At 36.7% G+C, this 22,509-nt stretch overlaps 1 protein-coding gene across 2 annotated transcripts; it reads left to right on the top strand.

Annotated features, from left to right (window-relative positions):
• The first annotated feature begins 1,138 nt into the window (after window positions 1–1,138).
• On the top strand, window positions 1,139–19,322 carry LOC147489291 (uncharacterized). 2 transcript variants are annotated; one of them, XR_015203003.1, is made up of 5 exons: window positions 1,139–2,110; window positions 3,579–3,698; window positions 15,329–15,390; window positions 18,879–18,919; window positions 19,139–19,322. XR_015203003.1 is itself a non-coding variant. In XM_086574949.1 (4 exons), the coding sequence occupies exons 1-4, from the start codon at window positions 2,076–2,078 to the stop codon at window positions 19,243–19,245; spliced, it is 303 nt and encodes a 100-aa protein (XP_086431075.1). In that variant the 5' UTR covers window positions 1,139–2,075; the 3' UTR covers window positions 19,246–19,322. The 2 variants fall into 2 exon arrangements, 1 of the variants encoding a protein (XP_086431075.1); XM_086574949.1 differs by lacking the exon at window positions 15,329–15,390.
• Window positions 19,323–22,509: the final 3,187 nt, after the last annotated feature.

Here is a 22,509-nt window from a genome sequence, read left to right as displayed (position 1 = left end):
GTTTTCCTGCCCTCATGCGAAACCTTTCTATAGATTTTAGCAAACGTAGTTGAAAATCCTGCCAATAACTCTGTCTTACCAATTCCTTGCCTAGCGGATACACATGCATTTCGTGATTAGAATAGCAGTTCTAAGTACTTTGAAGTAGACATCATGACAAGATCGCAAACGAAAGGTACCAGAATAGAACACTAAAGGATAAAAATGTGCCAAGCGTATTTTGCGGTAGCATGGTGGTGCGTGCTCCGAGCAAGTCAAGTAGCTGTGTTATCGATTGCTCAGAAAGATGTTATAGGTATTTTAATGTCTTAGAAGATTCAATTGCTTAAGATTTTGTAGTTCCTTCCATTATTATCTGCTTCAACCTGTTCAAAATACGATTACTATTCATGATACTTTGTTTTCTTCCAACGGGTGACTCTGTCTTTATTTGCAATGTACTCTCATCTCAGATATACCTTCTGCCAAATTCTGCAAATGCATAATCTCATATTTTGGGCATTAAGATGGAAGAAGACCCTAAAGTGCGACAGGGAGAAGTTGCAGAACTTGGTGACCAAGAAAAGGAAAAGGTAAGTCCATAATTGAAGGGAACAAGTGCTTAACTATAGAAGATAAAGACTATGTACTGCTAGTTACAAGTGTTCAACAGCGTTCAAGTTAAGTGTTTCCACTCTCTCATTTTCCTTTGAAAGAGCTTGGAATATCGCACTTGAAAACGATACAGGTCAGAGGTCAGTTTTGTTTTGTTTTGTTTTGCTTCTACAGAACATGGAATCGAATTTTGATTCTATCCACACGGGTACTTTTCGCTAATACAGCATGATCTCAAAACCAGAACGACAGTATTCAACTAGATTCGGCATCATGGCTCGTATTCTTTTGAGGTTCCTGAGCTGGTTTTCTAAATCCGGTTGATCTTATGATGGCCCAAGCATTTGAAAGAAATCAATCGATTGAGGCTCTCCCCTTTTGTGAACATGCTTGTACAAAACAATCTTCAAAGTAAAACATGGACGGGATTGTGTAACTTGAAAATTGAAATTGATATTTTTTTCGCAATACCAATAAATAAAGACCAAAAAATTATTCATGTCCAAAAACTCATCCAATGACATCTCTTTTGCCAGAATTATTTCTGTTCGAATCAATACATCGATCTAAATAGCTTCCAAATGAGGTTTCTCCATTCAAGAGGCCAATGTAAAATTTGTCACTTCAATTGGAGCAGTCTCAACACTTCAATCTTCAAAATTTCTTCGCCCCAATGACTGATAATTTAGACTATACATTTGGGCGAGATAGATCCTTCAGGAGATCCAATGCAAGAGTATTCGTCGGCTTAAGATCTATGTCACAACCTATGGGATTTAAGTTTTTTAGAACCGTGGCTATTGAATTTTCAATATTCGTCCAGTAAACTACTCATTCCCATCATCTATTTTTTTTTCCACCATACTCATGCTGGGATTTCATTGTCTGCCTCTGCCATGGAGTTCGTAGTAAGGGTTTCAACCGAAACCCATACCATACGCCTAACGTTTAATTGTTTAAGTATGTTTCTGACCCTCCAAAAACTTTCCAACTTTTGGCCGAAACCTTCCTTATCGTGGGGAAGTTGGAAACTTCAGAGTAATTAGAATTTAAAAGTAACGTTATTTAAGGGGACTAATTGGGATAGAAAGAGCATAGTAGAAGCCGCAGAAAAGGTGTCACAGCATAGTAAAAAGTAAAAAACTACCTTTCCATGTTTCCATGATGAGAGTAATCAAAGATTCGCAATTAGAAACACTAAAATATTTGAGAGAATACTTTTATGGAGGTTGCAGCCTCCGGGGTGTTGGAAAAAGAAGTTTGGGAACTAAAAGATTTCGATATTGCCATTATATTGGTGATATATATAAGTTACTGGTATGTCTTGCAGGGTCGGCGGAGAGAAATAGTTTGATGAAGACGCTTCAACGCTTGAATCACTATGCTGTCGTTACCTCAAAATTGAAAAAACTACAGAAGCTGAGACCAAAAAGGACTTCGGCTCAATAGGTCAGTTCTTCTTGCGTCAAAACTTTGATCCCATGGAGCTATCAGTTAGAACGGAACCAAACCCAAGGTAAATCTGAAATTTATTCTTCCTTTTCCCAAATAAAGAATTGTACCAATTTTTAATAATTCTTTGGAACCTGTCTTGCAATAAATTTAGGATACCCCCATTATTATTTGCAATTATGGTTACCCCTAACCCGTAAAATTATATGAACGGTAATTATCCAGCAGCTCGACCGGTCAGGCCGTAAGTGTAGTTGGACGAAGAGGTCCTGGGTTCGATTCGTATGCTTATTTTTATAAACCTTGTAAAACTTTTAATTACATATTGGCTCATTACAACTCAAGTCTTATTAGTGAATTGAATATATACTCGATGAAGTGTAGTAGCGGTTGTACATTGATTAATTCTGTGATGAGGCAGTAAGAGTAACTCATATACTAAAGATGATGGTGATAATTCTGTGATCGGCGCCAGACTTGAAAACCTAGCTTCTTTTGAATATTCAATACTTCAAAGACAATTTACCCGGGGTGGCAAAATAGAATGCATTCATACTACCTTCGATCAGGACAAATAAGTCGTCTAGACGGTCGAGTAAGTCTGCACTATTTGAAAATATTAAATAGATTTATGTTGCACGGATGTAGGCCACTCGGTTATTTATCCTATAAATAGCAATGGTGTGAGGCCTGTAGGGCCTCCATCTAATGGTTGCCATTGTCTTTTAGCAAGTTGTGAAATGGCAAAAAAGACTCCCACTGGTATGCTACTTCCATCCATAACGCCTGGATCCATAAAATCAGATCTTTTTTTCTAATCTCTTTTCCAACATTTGTCCTAACCGCCGCATCACTCCCTCCTACTCCCAACCCTACAGTCTCCCTCTACAGTTTTGAAAATGTTAGTATTACTATAAAAACAGAATCTAGCAATGATCCCAAAGAAAAAGAATAAACTCAAAAAGTAGAAAGCACGCTCAAAACAGGGCTACCGATATCAGTAAGTTTTGTTTTTAGTACCTTCTTTGTTTTGATCAGTAGTGATCTAGAGACATGATAGAACTTTAGTTTTTTGAAATTTTTGAAAGCGCAGCATTGTGGTTGGCATTATTCTGCCTCACCTTCTAAAACAGCCTTAGCATGAGGTGCACACTAATAACAATTTTTGGTTTGTCGACAATTTTTGACCATTTGACGTGTTGCGTAGATATAACAATGAAACAAAAAAAAATGAGCATTTTATGGTATCCTGAGCATTTTTTGTGTGGGTTCGTTGGTTGAAATAGACCCTGACATAACCAATAAGGAAGTAAAGCTATTACACACCTCCTTTGGTTTTATACTTTTATCAGTGGGAAGGTTGTTTGGTCTCACTGTTACTGATGATGAAACAGAGCAGTAGGTCGTTGTGAAAGATGTTATGAGGTTGTTGTGAAGAAATTAGTAAAGTGAAAATTTTATGCTTATATTGCCGTACTTATCCAAGAGACCCCCTATTGGAATCTACTTATGTGAAAATCGGGCTTCTTCAGAAGGGGTGCGGGCTCTCATTCTGTTCAAGTTATTTTTACTATTCAGTGTCCGAACTTCTTCAATACACTGAGATCACGTATCAAAGACGCTATTCATACGCATAGCAAAGAGGCATTCAGGTACTCTTTCTTTCACTCCTCGTCTCTACTGTCAGAGGAGTTTAATTCTAGTATATCAGGTTGTTATTTGACTGCTGCTAGTAGTTTTTTTTATTCATATTGGCCTTAGCCTTGCATGAGATTAAGGTCCGGTAAGAGTAAATCATCTAACGTTATCTATCGTAAACGTCAACACACATGCCTATTTAGAATATCACACGCTACATCTGCATTAATTGCTGATGAAACAGAGACTCCTCTCTCTAATTTTTACAAAACCCTAAACGATAGCCCTAAGTCATGCATCGTTCTTGCAAACAAGTGGGGGATTTCGAATATATTTAATTTGTTACCGGTTTTTCATGGGTTAGACCACGAGAAGCTTTATCAGCATATGTGTATGTTAGAACAAGTTCTTACCACATTTCATCAGCCTACCGTAGGTTCGGAATAAATTAAATTAAGAGTGTTTCCTTTCACCCTAGCCGATAAAGTGGCTTCTTAGTTAACTGCCCAAACGCCTAATTATGTGGACTCATAGGCTAAAGTTGTTCAATTATTCATGGAACAGTTTTACCCACCATTGAAGACAGATGAAATGCTTCAAAAGATTCATTTCTTCCGCCAGAATCTTCATGAATCCTTTTCAGAGACCTGGAATCGTTTCACTGATCTTCTCATCGAGTGTCCGCATCATAACATTGCGAAAGACACGCTTGTATATAAAGAGGTCCTTGATATAATAACTGGGGGTAGTTTCCTTAGTAAAGGAGCCTCGGAGGCTTATAGATTTTTAGAAGATCAATCCAAGCGTAATAATAACTGTGGGGGGTAATGACATCCCCCGCTCCGCTAATTCTTCTTCCACAGTTAAGGTTGCCAATATGTTTGAGGTTAAATCTGATCCCGAGCTTAGAACTCTAATCAAATCTCTCACAAAAAATGTTGAAGCCATTTCTATTCAACATAAGCCTACTCCTGTCATGAACATCAACTCTCTTCCATGTAATTTTTGTTACAACCTTGAGCATACCGACTCCTATTGTCCTCTTGTCTATAAACAACTATCACAACCACCATCACAGCCGGATAATGTTTGCTCCGTTAATAGCCTACCTATTCTTAAAGCACCTTGGAGACAAAACCCCAACTTTGATTGGCAAAATAATCAACAAGTTACACCTCCGGGGTTTAATAATCAAAATGTTAGGCTAGCAAACAACTACAACCCAACAAACAATTACAACCAACCTCCACCAAGATAAATACAAGGACAAGGAAATTATAATAATTACAATAATTATAATAATAACAATAGAGGTATCGTACCGGCTAATAATAACTATCACAACCCATCCGTTAATAATCAATGTGAAATAGTTCTAGTCACACCACCTGTGGCCCCTATACCTTCACAACCGGATCGTTTCGAAGCCTACATGCAAGCTAACCAACAGATTTTACAATCCATTAATCATTCCATACAACAATTAACCCAAGGGAAAGCCCAACCAAAAGGTGTGTTTCCAGGTCAAGCTATACCAAATCCTAAAATGTCAAATACAACCTTTGAAGTAACCGGTAATACTAGTAATGAAAATTTAAACGTAGGTGAGTTAAATGTCATCACCACTCTCCATTCTGGCAGAGTGGTTGATAATGCCGTAACTATGCCCATTAATACACCACCAGTGGTCATTGAAAATGAAAAATTACTAGATACCAATATAGAAACTGAAGATCCTACTCCTGTAGACGTACCAATTAAACCACAACCCAAGAGGTAACTTTCTAAAAGAGTTGTGCACTACTAGGCGGAAAACAAATATACCAAAAGACGCCTTTTTAATCAAACAATTTCCCACTCTATCTGAACATAATGGAATCGTTAAGTACAAAGACTCTAGTCATCCTACTGTACAATGCACTTTAGAAGATACCCACACAACAACTGCTCTATTAGACTTGGGGGCGAGTGTTAATTTATTCCCTTATTATCTATATAAACAAATAGGTCTACAAGATATGCAACCAACTAAAATAAGATTGCAATTAGCTGATCATTATATTAAGTATCCTAAAGGTGTGGTTGAAAATGTGCTGGTTAAAGCTGAAGATTTTTATTACCCAGCCGATTTCGTTATCCTTGACACAGAAGTCGCTAACGACTCTATTCCTATCATTTTATGGTGTCCTTTTTTAGTAACTGCCAACGCGCTCATAAACTGCTGCGATGGTTCCATGTCCATGTCCTTTGGTCATCTTTATGTTTAGGTAAATGTTTTCAAAATGATGCAAAAGTTATCCGATACGACTATCGATGAAGAAGTTAGCATGATCGAGATCTTAGCTCAAGATTATTTTAATAATACGTTTCCAGAGAATCAGATGCACCAATTCCTTTCATTTAGAAGTGCCGACTTCGACGATGACTCCTATTTAGAGGAAGTCAACACCCTTTTCGAGTCTACTGCTATCTTAGATCTTTCTGTAGCTCTATCTTCCGAGTTTGAAGACCTCTTACCTAAACAAGTCTTTACTACTCAAGACGAGGACCCTCCAGAAGCTTTTTTACCCATTTTTCCCACCCCTGTGCTTAAACCTCTTCCTGCTGAGTTGAAATATATCCAACTTGATCCGGATGGTAGTTATCCATTGATCATATCTTCTCAGTTATCTGTTGATGAAGAGGCACATTTGATTAGGGTGATTAGGGAACATCGTTCCACGATTGGTTGGTTCCTAAACGACATTAAGGGGATTGACCCTAGTGTATTCACGCATCGCATACATTTAGAGGATAATGCGAAGACTTCATGCGAACCTCAGCGTCGCTTGAACCCTACCATGAAAGAGGTGGTCAAGGAAGAAGTCTTACGGTTACTCGATACAGGTATCATATATCCCATCTCCGATAGCGAATAGGTAAGCCCCATTCACGTAATTCCTAAAAAATTGGGGGTCACTATTGTGTGTAATGCTGTGGGTGAATATGTTTCCACCCGAGTTCTTATGAAATGGAGGATTTGTATTGATTACCGACTCTTAAACGCTATGACACGAAAGGATCACTTTCCTTTACTTTTTATAGATCAGATGCTCGAACGTCTAGCTTGTCATACTTATTATTGTTTTTAGATGGCTACTCTGGCTATTTTCAAATCATTATCGATCCTGACGACCAAGATAAGACTACCTTTACATGTCCTTTTGGAACATATTCTTATAAACGAATGCCTTTTGGCCTTTGTAATGCTCCTGGTACCTTCCAGCGGTGTATGCTTTATATCTTTAGTGACATGGTGGAGCGCTTCATGGAAGTTTTCATGGATGATTTTTCTCTCTATGGAGACTCTTTCAGTGAATGCCTGTCTAACCTTTCCAAGGTGTTGACATGGTGTGAGAAAAAGAATCTAGTTTTAAATTGAGAAAAATGTCATTTTATGGTAAAAAGAGGAATAGTGCTAGGTCATATTGTATCTAGCGACGGCATAGAAGTAGATAAGGGCAAATTAGATAAAATAGCGTCTCTACCTATACCACGGACTATCCATGGACAAAAGAGCCATTTTAGGCCATGCAGGTTTCTATAGACGTTTTGTCAAGGATTTTTCAAAATTAGCTAGGCCTTTAACTAATCTGCTTTTAAAAGATGCCATATTTGATTTTAATTATGACAATAAACAGGCTTTTGAAGCTTTAAAAGCCGCTTTAACATCTGCACTAATTATACAGCCTCCCGATTGGTCTAAACCTTTCGAGCTTATGTGCGACGCTAGCGATTATGTTGTTGGTGCTGTGTTAGACTAGAAACTAGATGATAAGTCCATTGTTATTTATTATGCTAGTAAGACTTTAAATGATGCTCAAAGAAATTATACTACTACGGAAAAGGAATTTTTAGCTGTGGTTTATGCTTTAGATAAGTTCCGTCCTTATTTGGTTGGTTCAAAAACCTTAGTTCTCTACACTGACCATGCAACTCTTAGGTACTTTCTCGCCAATAAGGATGCTAAACAGAGATTGGTCCGATAGATTCTTCTCCTGCAAGAATTTACCCTAGAAATTAAGGATAAACAAGGGGTCAAAAATATAGTTGTCGATCACTTATCTAGACTAACCAATGACAGTGATAGTGATTCTGAGTCCATACCTGATTCTTTTCCTGATGAGCAACTTTATTCTATTTTTTCTACACCTTGGTATGCCGACACTGTGAACTATTTAGCTTATGATATTATTCCTGATGTTTGGTGAAGAAATGAATGTAAAAGATTTGTGGCCAGAGTTAACCTATACTACTGGGATGAACCCTACCTTTTTAAGTATTGTGCATATCAGATTATTCGTTGTTGTATTCCCCAGTGGGAATATAATGAGGTTTTATCCTTCTGCTATGACAAAGAGTGTGGTGGCCATTTTAGTGGTATGAAAACGACAGTTTAAGTTCTGCAATGTGGTTTTTATTGGCCTACCCTTTTTAAAGAAGCCCAAGTTTACTACAAGACGTGTCTTCGTTGCCAATAACTTGGGCGTATCACTAAACGTAATATGATGCTTTTAAATCTCATTATGGTAGTAGACATTTTTTATGTATGGGGCATTGATTTCATGGGTCTTTTTCCTCTTTCCCACGGTTTTATTTATATTCTTGTTGCCGTGGACTACGTTTCCAAATGGATAGAGGTCATGGCTTGCCGTAGTAATAACCATAGGACAGTTGTGTTTTTTGTTAAGGAATATATTTTATGTCATTTTGGCATCCCTAAAGCCATCATCAGTGTTGGAGGAATACATTTTTGCAATAGAGTTGTTGCTTCGTTAGTTAAGAAGTACGGAGTTACCCATAAGGTGGCTACTCCTTATCATCCACAGACTAGTGGCCAAGTAAAAATCTCTAATAGGGAAATTAAAAAAATATTAGAAACAACAGTCAATCCTGATCAGAAAGATTGGTCTAAGCGTTTAACTGATGCCTTATGGGCGTATCAGACAGCTTTTAAAACTCTTATAGGAATGTCTCCCTTTAGACTTGTATTTGGAAAACCATGTCACTTGCCTGTTGAATTGAAGCACCATGCTATGTGGGCTATGAAAAGCCTGAACTTCAATATTGATGAGGTAGGTGTCAAGCGCAAATTGCAATTAAATAAGCTTGAAGAAATCCGTAGCGATTCTTATGATCTCGCAAAGGATTATAAAGCTAACATGAAACGTGTTCATGATAAACAGATATTGCATAAAAAGTTTGTGGTTGGTCAAAAGGTTTTGCTTTACAACTCCTGTTTGCATATTTTCCCAGGAAAATTAAAACCCGTTAGTCTGGTCATTTTCTGGTTACTAAAGTCACCCCTTACGAGGCAATCACCTTGGTAAATCCCAAGGACAATATTACCTTCCAAGTTAATCGCTAACATTTAAAACATTTTTATGAGTTAATGTCTCTAGATGTGGAGGATGTTCTTTTACAGGACCCTGTCTATGAGGACTAACCTTTGATATTTTGTGTACTTCCTTTAACTTCCATATATTGGTGAGTGCACCATTAAGATAACCGGGCCCTCCTTTAGAGTGTGTGGTTGTAAGTACCGGATCTTAAGTCCACGTTAACATAATTCACGTTTTCCACTCTTGCATATTTTCTCGATTTTTGAGTCATGTTTCTTTATGGAGTAAATTATGTCTTTATTGTTTTATTGTTTTCCTTTATATTTAACCTTATTCATAAAAAAAAAATTAAAAAATTAAGCACCCTATAAATATTAATCTAGCAAGTCTCGGAAATCTGACTTTAAAATACCCACGTTTTTAAAACAAATTTTCTAAACTATGTTTTCAAAATTTTGTTTGGGGGTGGGGTGTTTGGTCTTTCCATTCTTATTGTTTATGTCGTTTAGTCGTATTTTGATTCGGGTTGACACTATCTATGAACTTAGATTTCTTTTGATCATACAACTTATGTTATTCACACGTTTCGAGGCGTTTTCCATATTGTTATATGTTAACCACGGTTAGATTTGAGTTTTCTATAGGTCATTGGATTGTATTTTCCATGCTGATCGTTTTCATAGCTCATTCGCAAAAATCGGACCGTTAACGAATCAGGATTTTTAGCTTTAAGTTTTATGAGGCATAGGACAGGATGGGCATTACAGCTTTGATTTGGGCTTGGGCCCAAACGATTTAACCCTACGCGGTCACGTGACTCGCACGAGAAAAAAAAACACGTTTTTGGTTTCTCTCCGCCTCCAAAACTCAAGAACAGCCTGAACCCAGAAAACCTTGAGCGCGCACGCCCTCGTCTCAAGCCAAAACCTGAGCGTGCCTGCGCCCTAACCTCTACACAACTGTCACAGCCCGAATTTCTAAACAATTACAAAGTAAATATTTGAAATATAAATATCTCAAACATCACTATGTTCAATTGTCTAAAAACCCAGGCTATGACGGGGTGGATACAACACAGGCCAAAACCGAAAATACCACATCATAAAGAATCAACTAAACAACAAAATTTATCTAAAATTTCTCAATTTCATCACTTTATTAAAAGACTATCTTCCGTCTAAAACCATCAAAACAAACTCTAAGAATAAAAGGTCTTCAATATTGTATTCTCATTCCATGATGAATATGAAACTACGTTATTACATACTTCCAAAAAGATCATACCTAATAAAATAAACTCCCGAACTGCTCCAGAAACAAATCCAAATCAAACGTCGTGGTTCCACTGCCTTCCACCTATGTTCCCAAAAACACACTCACGTTAGCAAAACAAAACAAACATGGGTTAGCAAAATGGAATTTGCTGGTATGAGTTGACTAACCACATATAAACATTTCCAGTCTTTACTTATCAAACTAACACTTTAAATATATCATAACTTAATCATTCTCAGCTTGGAAGACAGGTAGTTCTGTCATTTCAACCGGCATAGTTTCTTCTCAAGCAAAATTTCCATTATATTAACTCGTTATAATAACTTCTTTTAATAACTAATTAATTGAATTATAACTTACCGATATCCACTTCTGTATAAGGGTAGGATCGCGTCCCTGCACAAAATATTATTAAGTCCTACCCTCCTGCAAACGAAAGTTAGAAATTTTATATAACATGTGTAGATATCCTATAGGTATTAAAATGTAAACCCAAGCACACTCGCACAACAAATTAATTTCTCTTATAAATTAATCAATTACTTTTCTTATACGCCCACCTTTTAGTACTTATGTACCTCAGGTCGTTCCCGCCACATTCAATAAATACCCGGGTCATTCATGACACATTCAATGAGGTACCCAGTTATAACGTTAACGGGCCATTTATAGCACATTCAATAAACACCCACCTATCACATGACATCTTAAGTTATAAAATCTCATTTCCAAAACTTGAGGCGTTGAGAGATTCTAAAAGGGTGTGGTAAATTATTGAGAACACTATTGAACTTTATTGTATATATTATTTCAGATAAAGGAGGAGTATCTTGTTTCTTGTATTATTGTTTACTCATTATTAATATATCGATGTCTAAGTGTCATAGCGTCGTATATCATAAAAGGCTGAAATATCACATAGTAGTTAATACACGTGCACACGTATATATATAAAGGTCTTAGCCTAAAGCCAAACACACTAATAGCCCTAGACCTATTCTAATAGACCAAATCATAATCCGAGTTAAAAGTCAAACTGGTTCAACTGGTCAAAGTCAACCCTGGTCAACAGCTGTCAACCAGTCTTAAACTCATCTAATCCAAAAGCCCAAAGACTAAGGCTCAAAGTCTAAGACTTAAGTCCAAATCAAAAATAAGAAACCGGCCCAAAGAAACAACTCCTTGATTCCGGTCCAAAGCCCAAACAAAAGAACAGAACCACTGGTTCTTCTTCTTCCTCACCTCCTCACTAGCGCATCCCCTTCCTCACCAACGCCTCCCACCACCGGCTTTGCCACCACCAACAAACCATTCGGTTTTCACCCTCTACAAAAACCCCATCTTCCTATACCATAAAAACTCAATTCTCTCACACTTCAAAAATCGTGTTTTTGACTCCATTAACGCTCCTTCAAGCTTCAACAGCACTCTCAGGTACTCCAACACACCCACTACAACTAACCCTCAGTCAGCCAAACCCAATACAACCCAAAACAACCAAAACAACACTCCACCAACCAAAAGAAGTAATCACCTGCACCTAAAACAATAGACCTAACGATTTTTGGGCTCGCGTTGTCATAACAGTCACTTCAGAGTGCCAACAATTCTATAATTTAGAGTTTCAATAATCCATCAATCAATACAGCACCAGGGAACCATTTTTACTATTCGACCAAGGACGCAGAATAAACTACAAACAAATACTAAGCTGAAATAAATATTGAACAGTAAAGCTTTTTCTTTATACACGTGAAATAGAAAAAATGTAACTACTCACCAGTGATACGCTCCGTCTATCAGCTAACTATCCGTAGATTTTCAGAAAAACTTTATTTTCCTCTCTCAGTAAAACTATCCCCCTTTTTCTGTGTAAAACTCTCTGTTTTCAAAAACTCCTTGTGAACTCAGTTTTGTTTTCTAACTCCCTTAAAAACAAGGAAGGAAGATTTATTTCCCAACCCACGGGGTTTCCTATCCTTAACAAAAGTTTATCCTATTTTTTTGTTTTACCTATTATTATTATTATTATTATTATTATTATTATTATTATTATTATTATTATTATTATTATTCTGGTAATAGAAAAAGTATTAGTAAAACACGGGGTGTTATAACAACCCTTATCCAAATTTCGATCGAGTGTTTAATTCACTCTCCCCCACCTTATATTCTCCCTAATTTTGAAATCCAAAACCCAATGACTCATCAAACCCCAAAAATTCTTCCAAAACAAGTTTTTACTTTTCAACAATTTTCACCCTTTTTTCTGTCACGAAATGCGTCTAAGGAAGTGAGAAGGGTTGTGATATTCTACGGAGGATTTTTATCACACTAATTTGGTGTGTGATTTTTACAAGAAGAGGGAGATTGAAGGTCATCAGATTTTTGTGAATGTGAATGGTAGTCGGAGGGAATTGACTACAGCAGTGTTGTCTGAGATTACTAGCACTTACCAAAGATCCATCATAGTCACAATGCAGGAATCTCAGTTTGGTGGGATCGGTTTGTTGATGACGGAGACTGTCCTGGAAAGTGTTTACAATGTGAACTCGCATTGTGTTCGTCAGACGTCTCTGAGACGAAATAAGCTGGTTGTGGCTCAGTGGGTTGGTAGAAATGTGATTGTCACCACGAAAGCCAATGACATCAATTTGAGTTGTCTGCACATTCTCTGGACCCTTCAGGAAAAGAGGTATGGGTTTCGCATTCTTGATTTTTTGTTAAATGAGATTAGAGCAGTTGGTAGATTGACCGCATCCTTCCCTACATTGATTACGAAGGTTATGTTGTATTGGGGATGTGTTATGAAGACTGATAGGGTTAAGTTGAAGTTGCATGAAAATGCACGTATCTATCGGGAATGTATTTAGAGGGATTGGCATTTGCCGGAGGTTACGGGTGTTGAGATGGTATCGGATGAGGAAGAGGAGGACGACACGATGTGTTTTGATGCAGATGCTTTGGAAATAGCTACTACGGATGTAGCCCGCATCTCGTTACTTCATCGTGGCTTGCAAACTCTCCATAATGAGTATGAGACGATTTGTACAGGCCAACATTCTCTGAATGACCTCTGTGAGGCTATTCAGACTAAGCAAGGTACTATTGTCCGTAACTAAGCAAACTTCCAAGCTAACATGGAGACTCTCGTCCAGAGTAATAATACGCGTTTGGAATCCATGGATGTCTTTATAAAGCAATAGCGCATGTTTCAAGTCGAAGTTGTATGAAGCTTGCCCCTTCATGATGGTTCTTCTTCTGCTAATTCTGGAAGCCATGAGCGTCGTCGATGTAGAAGGATGGCTCTGGCCCATCCTCATCTCGTAGCTAGTTGTTGATTGGATTATTGTTGTTTTTAAGAAATTTCCCTGTTTTTAGTAGAATAATTTTTTTAATTTCAGTTGTTTAGTTAAGTAGTTAATAATGGATTATGTATTTGGTTGTTATTTAAATTTCAAGTTTGTTAAATTTTTGTCCGAGCATGCTATCTATTTTAAATGAATCCCACCTTCCCGACTTATTTGGGGGTGGTATTATTTGTTTAGCATTGTATTTTACCATATCCACTTGTTTTGGAATTTAATATTGCAAGGTTGAGAATATGGTTTGTGTGAGCATGTTGCTAATATGATGTAGCTATAATTAGCTACTTTGGGTTTGTGCAACCTCTAGGTTTAGAATTTGGATGATTGCTATTTTTAATTCCAGCCTAAAGGCTCTAGGTTTGATTTTGGAGCCTGTTTCTATTTTGGTTTTAAAAACCTTTTCTTATTCCATCGCTTTCCGTATCCATTAAGGAACCTTGAGGACCTTTGTTTGAGAAACTAGAGCTCTATAAATACATGGGATGCTCTAAACTTCACACCACACCTCTCACATTCACCTCTCACTTCATAACACATACATCACTCGGAGCGCGCACGCCCTTTCTTTTGTCTATACACAGAGCGCACCCACGCCCAAGGACCTGGAACACAGAGTCAGAGTTGAGTGCGCCCGTTCCCTTTCATAGACCATTTTGAGCGCGTCAGCGCCCTTACCTCAACACACCTCCAGTTATGTTTTCTGGGGTTTTCCACACCCACTTCAAGAAGTGTTTAATAGTGTATTTGGTTGCTATGAAATCTCCTCAAATCATACCGGAGCAGTCCTTTGACGAATTGCTCGATAGTAACACGTAAGGATACTGGTTCCGCGACAGGATTGTGCAGTCAGGATGGCAGAATCTACTGGTAAGTGTCAGTGACTCTTATTCTCCTAAACTTACTGCTTATTTCTATGATCATTGTAAGTTCTTTTATCGACCGGATGGGGAACAAGTGTTCTCTGTCACCATTGATGATATAACAATGGATTTCAGCAAGTTTTTGGTAGCCTTTGCTGTTGGGATGCATATGCCTGCTCCTCGAAACTCATGAGGCTATATGTATGATAATATATACCTTTATAACTATGAATATTTCCAAAAGACTTATGGGGCGGGGATTTTTCGTGTAGAGGACCAAGGGCATCTTAATGTTGCCCTTGGTAACCTATCCCTTAACATAGGTACTATCATGTTTTTTGTCATGCTGAATATCTTAGGGGAATGACGGTTTTCTTCTGCGAATAACGCCGCCGGTGACGTCTTCCTTGCTTTAACTAAGGGACGTATGCTATATGACATGCCCCAGACCTTAGTGTCCAGTTTAGCACGAGTCCATAGTATGAAGCATAAGTACCTTCTTATGCCTATCTTGGTTTGCCTCATCATGGTATGTTTCTTTCCTGATTTCACATTCCACTACACGGATTAGGTTGGGGTTGACATTATACGACCCACCAATTGCATTATACGATCTTTCCGTGCGATGATTTGGCCGAGGTGGAGGCTACAACCTAATTGGGTTGCCCTTTACACCCCATCAGACCAAGTAACGCTTAACATGTTAGCACGGGTTGATGATAAATGGCGCGAGGCCTGACAAATTATCATGGCTTGGCAGGATGAAAATGAACCTCACTTCTTTATAGAAGAGAAGGACAACGCTTAAATGATGGATATGAAGTAAGTTTTACTTTTTGTTAGTGTCTGCTTAAGTCCCACGCAATTTAATTTTTTGTATTCCCATAACGGGTGAAACTCATATAGAGTTGCGTTTGTTTTTCTTTATCTATATTAGTATGTTCTAAATTTGTTTTGTAGGTGTTTTAAAATTTGCACGCGTTTCCATGGTATTTCCTATTCTTCTTATTTCTATACTTTTAGGACAAAACATGTTTTTGTTTGGGGGTGGCATAGAAATACTCATAATTTAAGGCACCTATTAGGATATAAATAAATAATAAGCATGTTTTCTATGCACTTGCTTTCTAGTAAAAAAAATAAAAAATATATATATAAATAATAAGTATTTATAATATGCACTTAGGAATATTGGTATTGTTTCTTTCTCCATGATGATATTAGTCTAGAAGTTTCACGTTAGCTCTTAAATTAGAATAGTTTTTAGAAACTTAGGTTAATATGCAGGTAATAGTCATTGCATCTTTCCATAAATATACTGCATGAGCATCTATGTTTGTATTGGCAATAAGTTTCTGAAATCTAGGCTAGAGTACTTATTCTACAAATCCTGTGAGAATATAGCCTAAAGCCTTATATGAGTGAAATATTTGAGTAATGACACAAGGGAGAATTAAATTCCGAATAGAGAAATCACACGTCCACTTGCTTGATCACTATATCATATCCTAAGTGAGAATTTAGGCCCTTTTTGGATCGATATAGCCAGAAATTCAAACCTATATGAAATTATTTTCCGCTAGTCGCCCTTCTGATCCTTTCTTTAGCTTTTTCATAAACCACAAATCCTTTACCCTTTTACAAAAACAAAATAAAAAATAATCAGCCTACCCATTTTTTAATGAGTTTGAGAATAGAGATGAAATAAAGAAAAGAAAAGAGAAAGACCTGTGGAATACAAAGAATTTGTTAGTTGCTTCAAATAAGAAAAGAAAAAAAAAATCCATCTAAAGAAAAAAATAATTAATTAATTAAATAAAATAAAAAGTTAGAACTAGGGGTGTGCATGGGTACCCAATTACCCGAACCCGAATCCAAACCGGAACCGAAACCATTTATAGCGGGTCTGGGTCCTAAAATATTAGACCCATTTAAAGTGGGTCTTCAAGAACCGACCCGATAAAGAACCGAAACCGCTAGAACCGAATAGTAAAAAACCAATGGGTACCCGAACCGAAATCGGAACCGATTAGTTTAATTTTGATATATAGAATTTAGTATTATATTACACTAAATAAAAACAAACCCAAACATTATTATTATATATAGTATTATATATAGTCTATATTTGTTAGGTGTAAAATTATACTAAATATATATAACATTTAGCATAATAGTAAGAGCATCTCTAGGTGGTGGTAGCATACTCTTCAAATTTGAAGAATGCGACCACAGAATCTGGTAGCAAATTTCGACCAATTCTAGGTGGTCGCAAAATTTAATCGCGAAAATTCATTGGAGATGACCTGCTGTGACACATTAGTATTGGCGCGCCAATATCAACGTCGCTAGACATTATTACCACTGTCGCCCCCAAGTTCAAAAAAAAACTCACGCGACATTCCCACTGTCGCACCAAATTGAAAAAGTAAAAAAAAATAACTTGTGCGACATTAGTAGTGGCGCGCGCCAGTACTACTGGCGCGTGGTGTTGGTCAAAGTCAAAAAAAAACTTGGGGCGACATTAGTACTGGCGCGCGACATTACTATTGTCGCTCCGCATCCGCATCCAAACCTCCAGATTTGCGAACAAGAATGCGAACAGACAGGTTATGCGACCATGAATGCGACCACCTAGAGTTGGAATTCCGGGAAATTCCGACGCATTTCTTCAAATTTGAAGAATGCGACCACGGATACGTCCACCTAGAGATGCTCTAAATGTGTGTTATTAAATGCATCTTTTATAATATTACATTAAATATGTGTATTATAAATATTAATAATAATGTTTACTTGTCTACGTCTATACGTATAGTCGTATACTATGAATTAACTTATGCACTGTCTATATTAACTAATGCATGAACGTGTACGTGCTTGATATATACATGTATATATATTAGATAACGAATACGTGTAATGCTAACTAACAATTGTGGTACATGTGGTATTTATTCTATATATGACGCATTACGTATAGTATAATATACATATGTTCGATTTAAAATATACACATACATATAATGTATGAGAATGTATTTAAAATTTTTAGATAACTTTCAAATATTATTATTGAATTTCGGACCATTACTTCTTATGAGAGGACAAAAATATCGATAACAAGTGTTATAGTCGCCGTAAACCAACTTTTTTATCGGTTATATAACTAAAAAAAATAATTTTAGCAATAAAAATGTATAACCCGATAAGGAACCGGAACCGACTTAATTAATGGGTATGGGTCTGGGTTTTCAAAATATAAGAAAAAACCCAAAAGAACCGAACCCGATAGGAACGGCTAAAAATAGACCCAGAACCGAAACCGGTAAGAACCCAGAACCGACCCCATGAACACCCCTAGTTAGAACTTTAAAAACATAATCAAATGAGTCAAAAGCCAAAAGAAAATTAAAAAATTACTAAGGATGGAAACAAAGTGTAGAAGCAAAGTAAGAACAATGTTTTCTCTAGTTACATATTTTGAAGATCTTATTATCTCAGATTTATTCTTTTGAATATCCATTTTCTTCATTCTTAAACCATCACCTAATCCCTGCAACACCTAATAAAGATCTCTAGCTCAATTAGGAATATGTTAGTGTGATAGTACGTGGCAGATGTGTTTGATCGACTTCGGCTTCCTTGTACATCATTGAGATTGTAGGGTAAAGTGTGCCCACTGTACACTGGAGTGAGCGAAACTTAAGTGGAAAAATCAGAGTATTTTTGTCTTGACATATATATATATATTTTTTGTGTGAGTTAGAAGTAGGGGGTGGGGGTCTATTTCTTGTGGATGTGCATGTGATGTATGAGTTTCTTGTGGATAGCATGCCAATAGATAGCGTTTGTAAAATATATGGAGTCATTTTTATAGCATTTGTTGAGCTTCTTTTCTCCAATAGTGCATCTATTTGCTGTAGCACCAAGTCCATGAGAGATAAATGACTATGAAGTTATCAAGGACAGTCCTAAGTTTGTAGAAGTGGTGTTTTTGTTTCTAACTAAGTTACATTGACACAGATAGGTGTGTCTGTCTTCGACACGGATCTGAAGTGTCTGACACGGCGAAATATCAAAAATTGAAGTAAATCACATACAAAATGTATTTGATACGTGTCCCACACGGACACGTGGATACGTATCCGACACAGATTTTTTTTCAAAATATAGCGTGTCCATGTAACATAGGTTTCGAAAGTATTTTAAAGTTTTCTAGAATAGCTCGATTAATTAATCTTTTCACTTTTGGCAAGTTCTTTCTTAGCTTGATAGATCATTTTGTTGTCGTTCGGTGTGTTATGTAGGGTAAAGCAAGAGTCGTGCTTACCTCAAGCTCCTTATCAAGGTAAAACCTTAAACCCCACTCTCGATTTTCTCATTTTTCAACTTGTTACTATAAAGTTTGCTTTTTTATGCACCGATTTTATGTAATATTCATTGTTTTTGTCTTTGGGATATGGGAGTAGACAACAAATCTTTCAAAGATTTAATTAATTGTATGAATTTAATTAGTATAATTGTATTTCTGAGTTCATTATTTGTTTTGTGATTTTTTTGGAATTAGATGGACTTTGTGGGGCCACACTAGGATTTATATTGAGTGAAGCCATCACTAATGCTTCTAATTGCATTTTGAAGATTTGGGATTGCTTGGAAATTTGTAACCCTTAGAAAATCTGAATTTGTCACCCTCAAAACTCTTTTTAAGTTATATATTTTGTTCAATGAATATCGTACTTTTTTCAGCCTTTTACTTGTGTTTATTTGTCATCATTTACTTGTCAAATGGTATGAAAAGTCATTGGGAAATAGATAAGTTCAAATTTTTGCTTCTATATGAAACCAGGAGTGTCATTTGTGAAGGTTTAGGGGGTATCCCGATATAATGGGGCAAGAAAAAAATCTAATTTTTTTTTTTTTACAATATCAACATGTTAGTAACAACTATACACCGTTGCAAAGCTAAAAATAAAGATTAAATAATCCATCAACAATCGTTACAAATCAAACTAAGCAACATTTTTTAAGCGTTAGTAATTTTCACCCTGCAACGCTTTCTAATCATTACAAATATTTCTAACACTTTACCCACACCTTATTTGCAACCCATTTTAAGCGTTGTGAAAAATATTAGTAATGGTTTTTGGTCATTAGTAATATCCTGTTATGGTGTAGTGATTCTCCCCCATTATCTGTGTAAATATACTTTAAAGGCTTCTCGTTCACTCTTTCTACCATGCTATGGAAAGTCTTGAACACACTGAAAATCTCATCCTTGGTCTTCAAACCATATGCCCATGCATACATTTCTTGAAGAATCATCAATGAAAATCAAGAAGTATAAAACTCTCCCGTGGGACTTCACTTTCATGGGACCACATAAATTCAAGTGTACTAGCTCAAGGACATTCTCCTTTCGGTGAGAGGGGGTTCTTTGGAAAAATACCATATATTGTTTTCCAACCAAACAATGAGTACATCTATATAAATACATACTTTTGATGTTCGACAACACTTTTTACTTTATAAGAACTTCCATACATTTTTCTCCCATATGACACAATCTCTTATGCCATAATTTGGTGGAAGCTTCTTATTGTGCCGCATTCAACTATGTTTTACACAAACCAGCTTGCGTGCGTCTTGTAAAGTGAACAATACTTCTTCCCTTTGGCTACCACAAATCAATCTCTGCTCAATTCCTATACCCCGTTACCAAACAAACTCTGAAAGCCATCATCATATAACTTCCCAGCGGAAATTAGGCTTAGTCGAAAATCAGAGACATGTCTTACATCCTTGAGTATCAAGGTGTAGTCGTCACTAGTTTCCACGTGAACATTACCAATCCCTATAATCCTTGAGGCTCTACTGTTACCCGTATTCACTTCACCAAAATCACCACATTTGTAAGTAGTAAAAAAACTCATGTGTGGTGTAACGTGATATGATGCTCCGGTATCTACCACCCACTCTGTATCTTGACATGTGGTACTAACACAACACTCACCATAATTTGACACAATTCTCAATAGATCATCATCTGAAACTACTGCAATAGTATCTCGGCTTGTGCTTACATTCTTCTTTACCATGTCTTCACGTACACAGTTATTTTTTTCATCTCTCTTTAATGATCTACATTCGTACTTGAAGTAACCCTTGATAGCATAGTAATAACATTTTCTCTCTAGATTCACCTACCCCTAGATTTGCCTTTGTCATCATCTTTAGAGTGAGGTGGTTTTCTACTCTTGTCACTCCGGCCCTACATTTTTGATGACAAAGATCTTTGAGTGAAAAGAGCTACTTTGTGATCCCCTTCTTGTCACCTCATTCCATAATGCACCTGTAACCATCTCCATTGCAACGATTCCATCATTGGCGGCTCTGCCAAAAGAAATTGCCAAAGTTTCTCATCTATTAAGTAGAGAGTTCAATAGTAACAAAGCCTCAACTTCATCACCCTTGTATATTTTCATCAAAAGCAATTGATTGATGGTATTCTGTACTTCATTAAGATGCTCAGACATTGAAAAACCTTTTTTGTACGTCATGTTTGCAAACTTCTTAATGAGCAACACCTTGTTTCATGCAGACTTCCTCTCATAAAGGTCTTGCAACTTCTTCCACAAACCATAGGCCATGGTATCTTGGGATACATAATGGAATACATTATCGTTAATCCATTGTACAATGTGCTCAATAGTTTTTCTATCAAGCTTCTTCCAATCAGCTTCGAGTACTCTGGCCGGTCTCACTCTTTCATTCTCAATGGGTTGTGTCAAGTCCTTGCAATAAAATAAGTCTTCCATCTTGGTTTTCCAAAAAGTGTAATTAGTCATGCGAGTGTTTATAGAATGATCAATCTACAAACTATTTCAACTCAAACCTCCTATTTAGAATTTAATCAAACACCTTAATTTAAGCAAAACATGGAACAACAACCTTTATGATTGATCTAACTACAACTCTGATACCACTTGTTGAGGAGAACGATACTATATGAATCGTTCTCTACCTAAGATAGCTTGCACTAGATAAGATACTCGATCTAACTTCAATGAATGTCTAACCATTAACAACAACCACTTGATCAAACTAACCCAACTTTCTAAGTAATCAACAACTATCACAAACAAATAATAATAAAGCAAATAAAACAAAACATACCACAACACAAGCGATATATGTGGTTGGGCCAATTGTGCCTACTTCCAAAAAAGGGTAATGATCTTTTTATAAGAGTGGGAAGAAAAATGGTTACAACACTCTTCGTTCTCTCAAGTCTCCAAGTTTACAAAAATCTCTCCTCACTAAATCTCTTTTCTTACAAGGTTTTCTATTTGCAAAGGGTTTCTCTCAATTTTAGTTGCTCTCAAAATTGGTTTCTCTCACACATGTAAACCCTAACTTCTTTTATATAATGTGTATGAAATTTTGGTTCATTCGGCAAATGGATGCCAAGATATCATACTTCATTCAGTATCGGGATACCAAGATAACAACCTTCATTCAGTATTGGGATAACGAGATATCATGTTTGGCTCGATACTTCAATGTCATTGGGAAACAGGGAGTGACTCTCAAGGACAAAAATGCCGAAAAAGTAACTCTCAAGGACACCTTTTTATTTTTGTAACTCACAAGGACCGGGTAGATGAAAGGTCAAGTATACCCTTGACGTGAAATAAAAAATGGATCAGGTAGATGAAATGTCAAGTATACTCCTGACGCAAAATAATTAACGTCCTGGCCCAGATGAAATGACCCGGTGTATTTAGTATGAACATTGAATGTTCATAGTCCTTGGGTATGAACATTGATTGGGTATGAACATTCGATGTTCATAGTCCTTTGGGTATGAACATTCAATGTTCATAGTGAACATTCAATGTTCAGTCCTTGGGTATGAATATTGATTGGGTATGAACA

The sequence above is a fragment of the Coptis chinensis genome, chromosome 7, assembly GCF_015680905.1.
Source record: "Coptis chinensis isolate HL-2020 chromosome 7, ASM1568090v1, whole genome shotgun sequence".
Classification (NCBI taxonomy): Eukaryota; Viridiplantae; Streptophyta; class Magnoliopsida; order Ranunculales; family Ranunculaceae; genus Coptis; species Coptis chinensis.
Note: the sequence above shows the minus strand (reverse complement) of the source record. Positions and strands in the feature narration are given on the sequence as shown.

Bases quoted from the DNA above. Each gene is read 5' to 3' on its own strand.
- LOC147489291 (XM_086574949.1), top strand. From the start codon at position 2,076: ATGGAGCTATCAGTTAGAACGGAACCAAACCCAAG. The intron at 2,111-3,578 runs GTAAATCTGAAA...GGGCTTCTTCAG, and splicing joins AGAACGGAACCAAACCCAAG to AAGGGGTGCGGGCTCTCATT. The intron at 18,920-19,138 runs GTAAAACCTTAA...TTTTGGAATTAG, and splicing joins ACCTCAAGCTCCTTATCAAG to ATGGACTTTGTGGGGCCACA.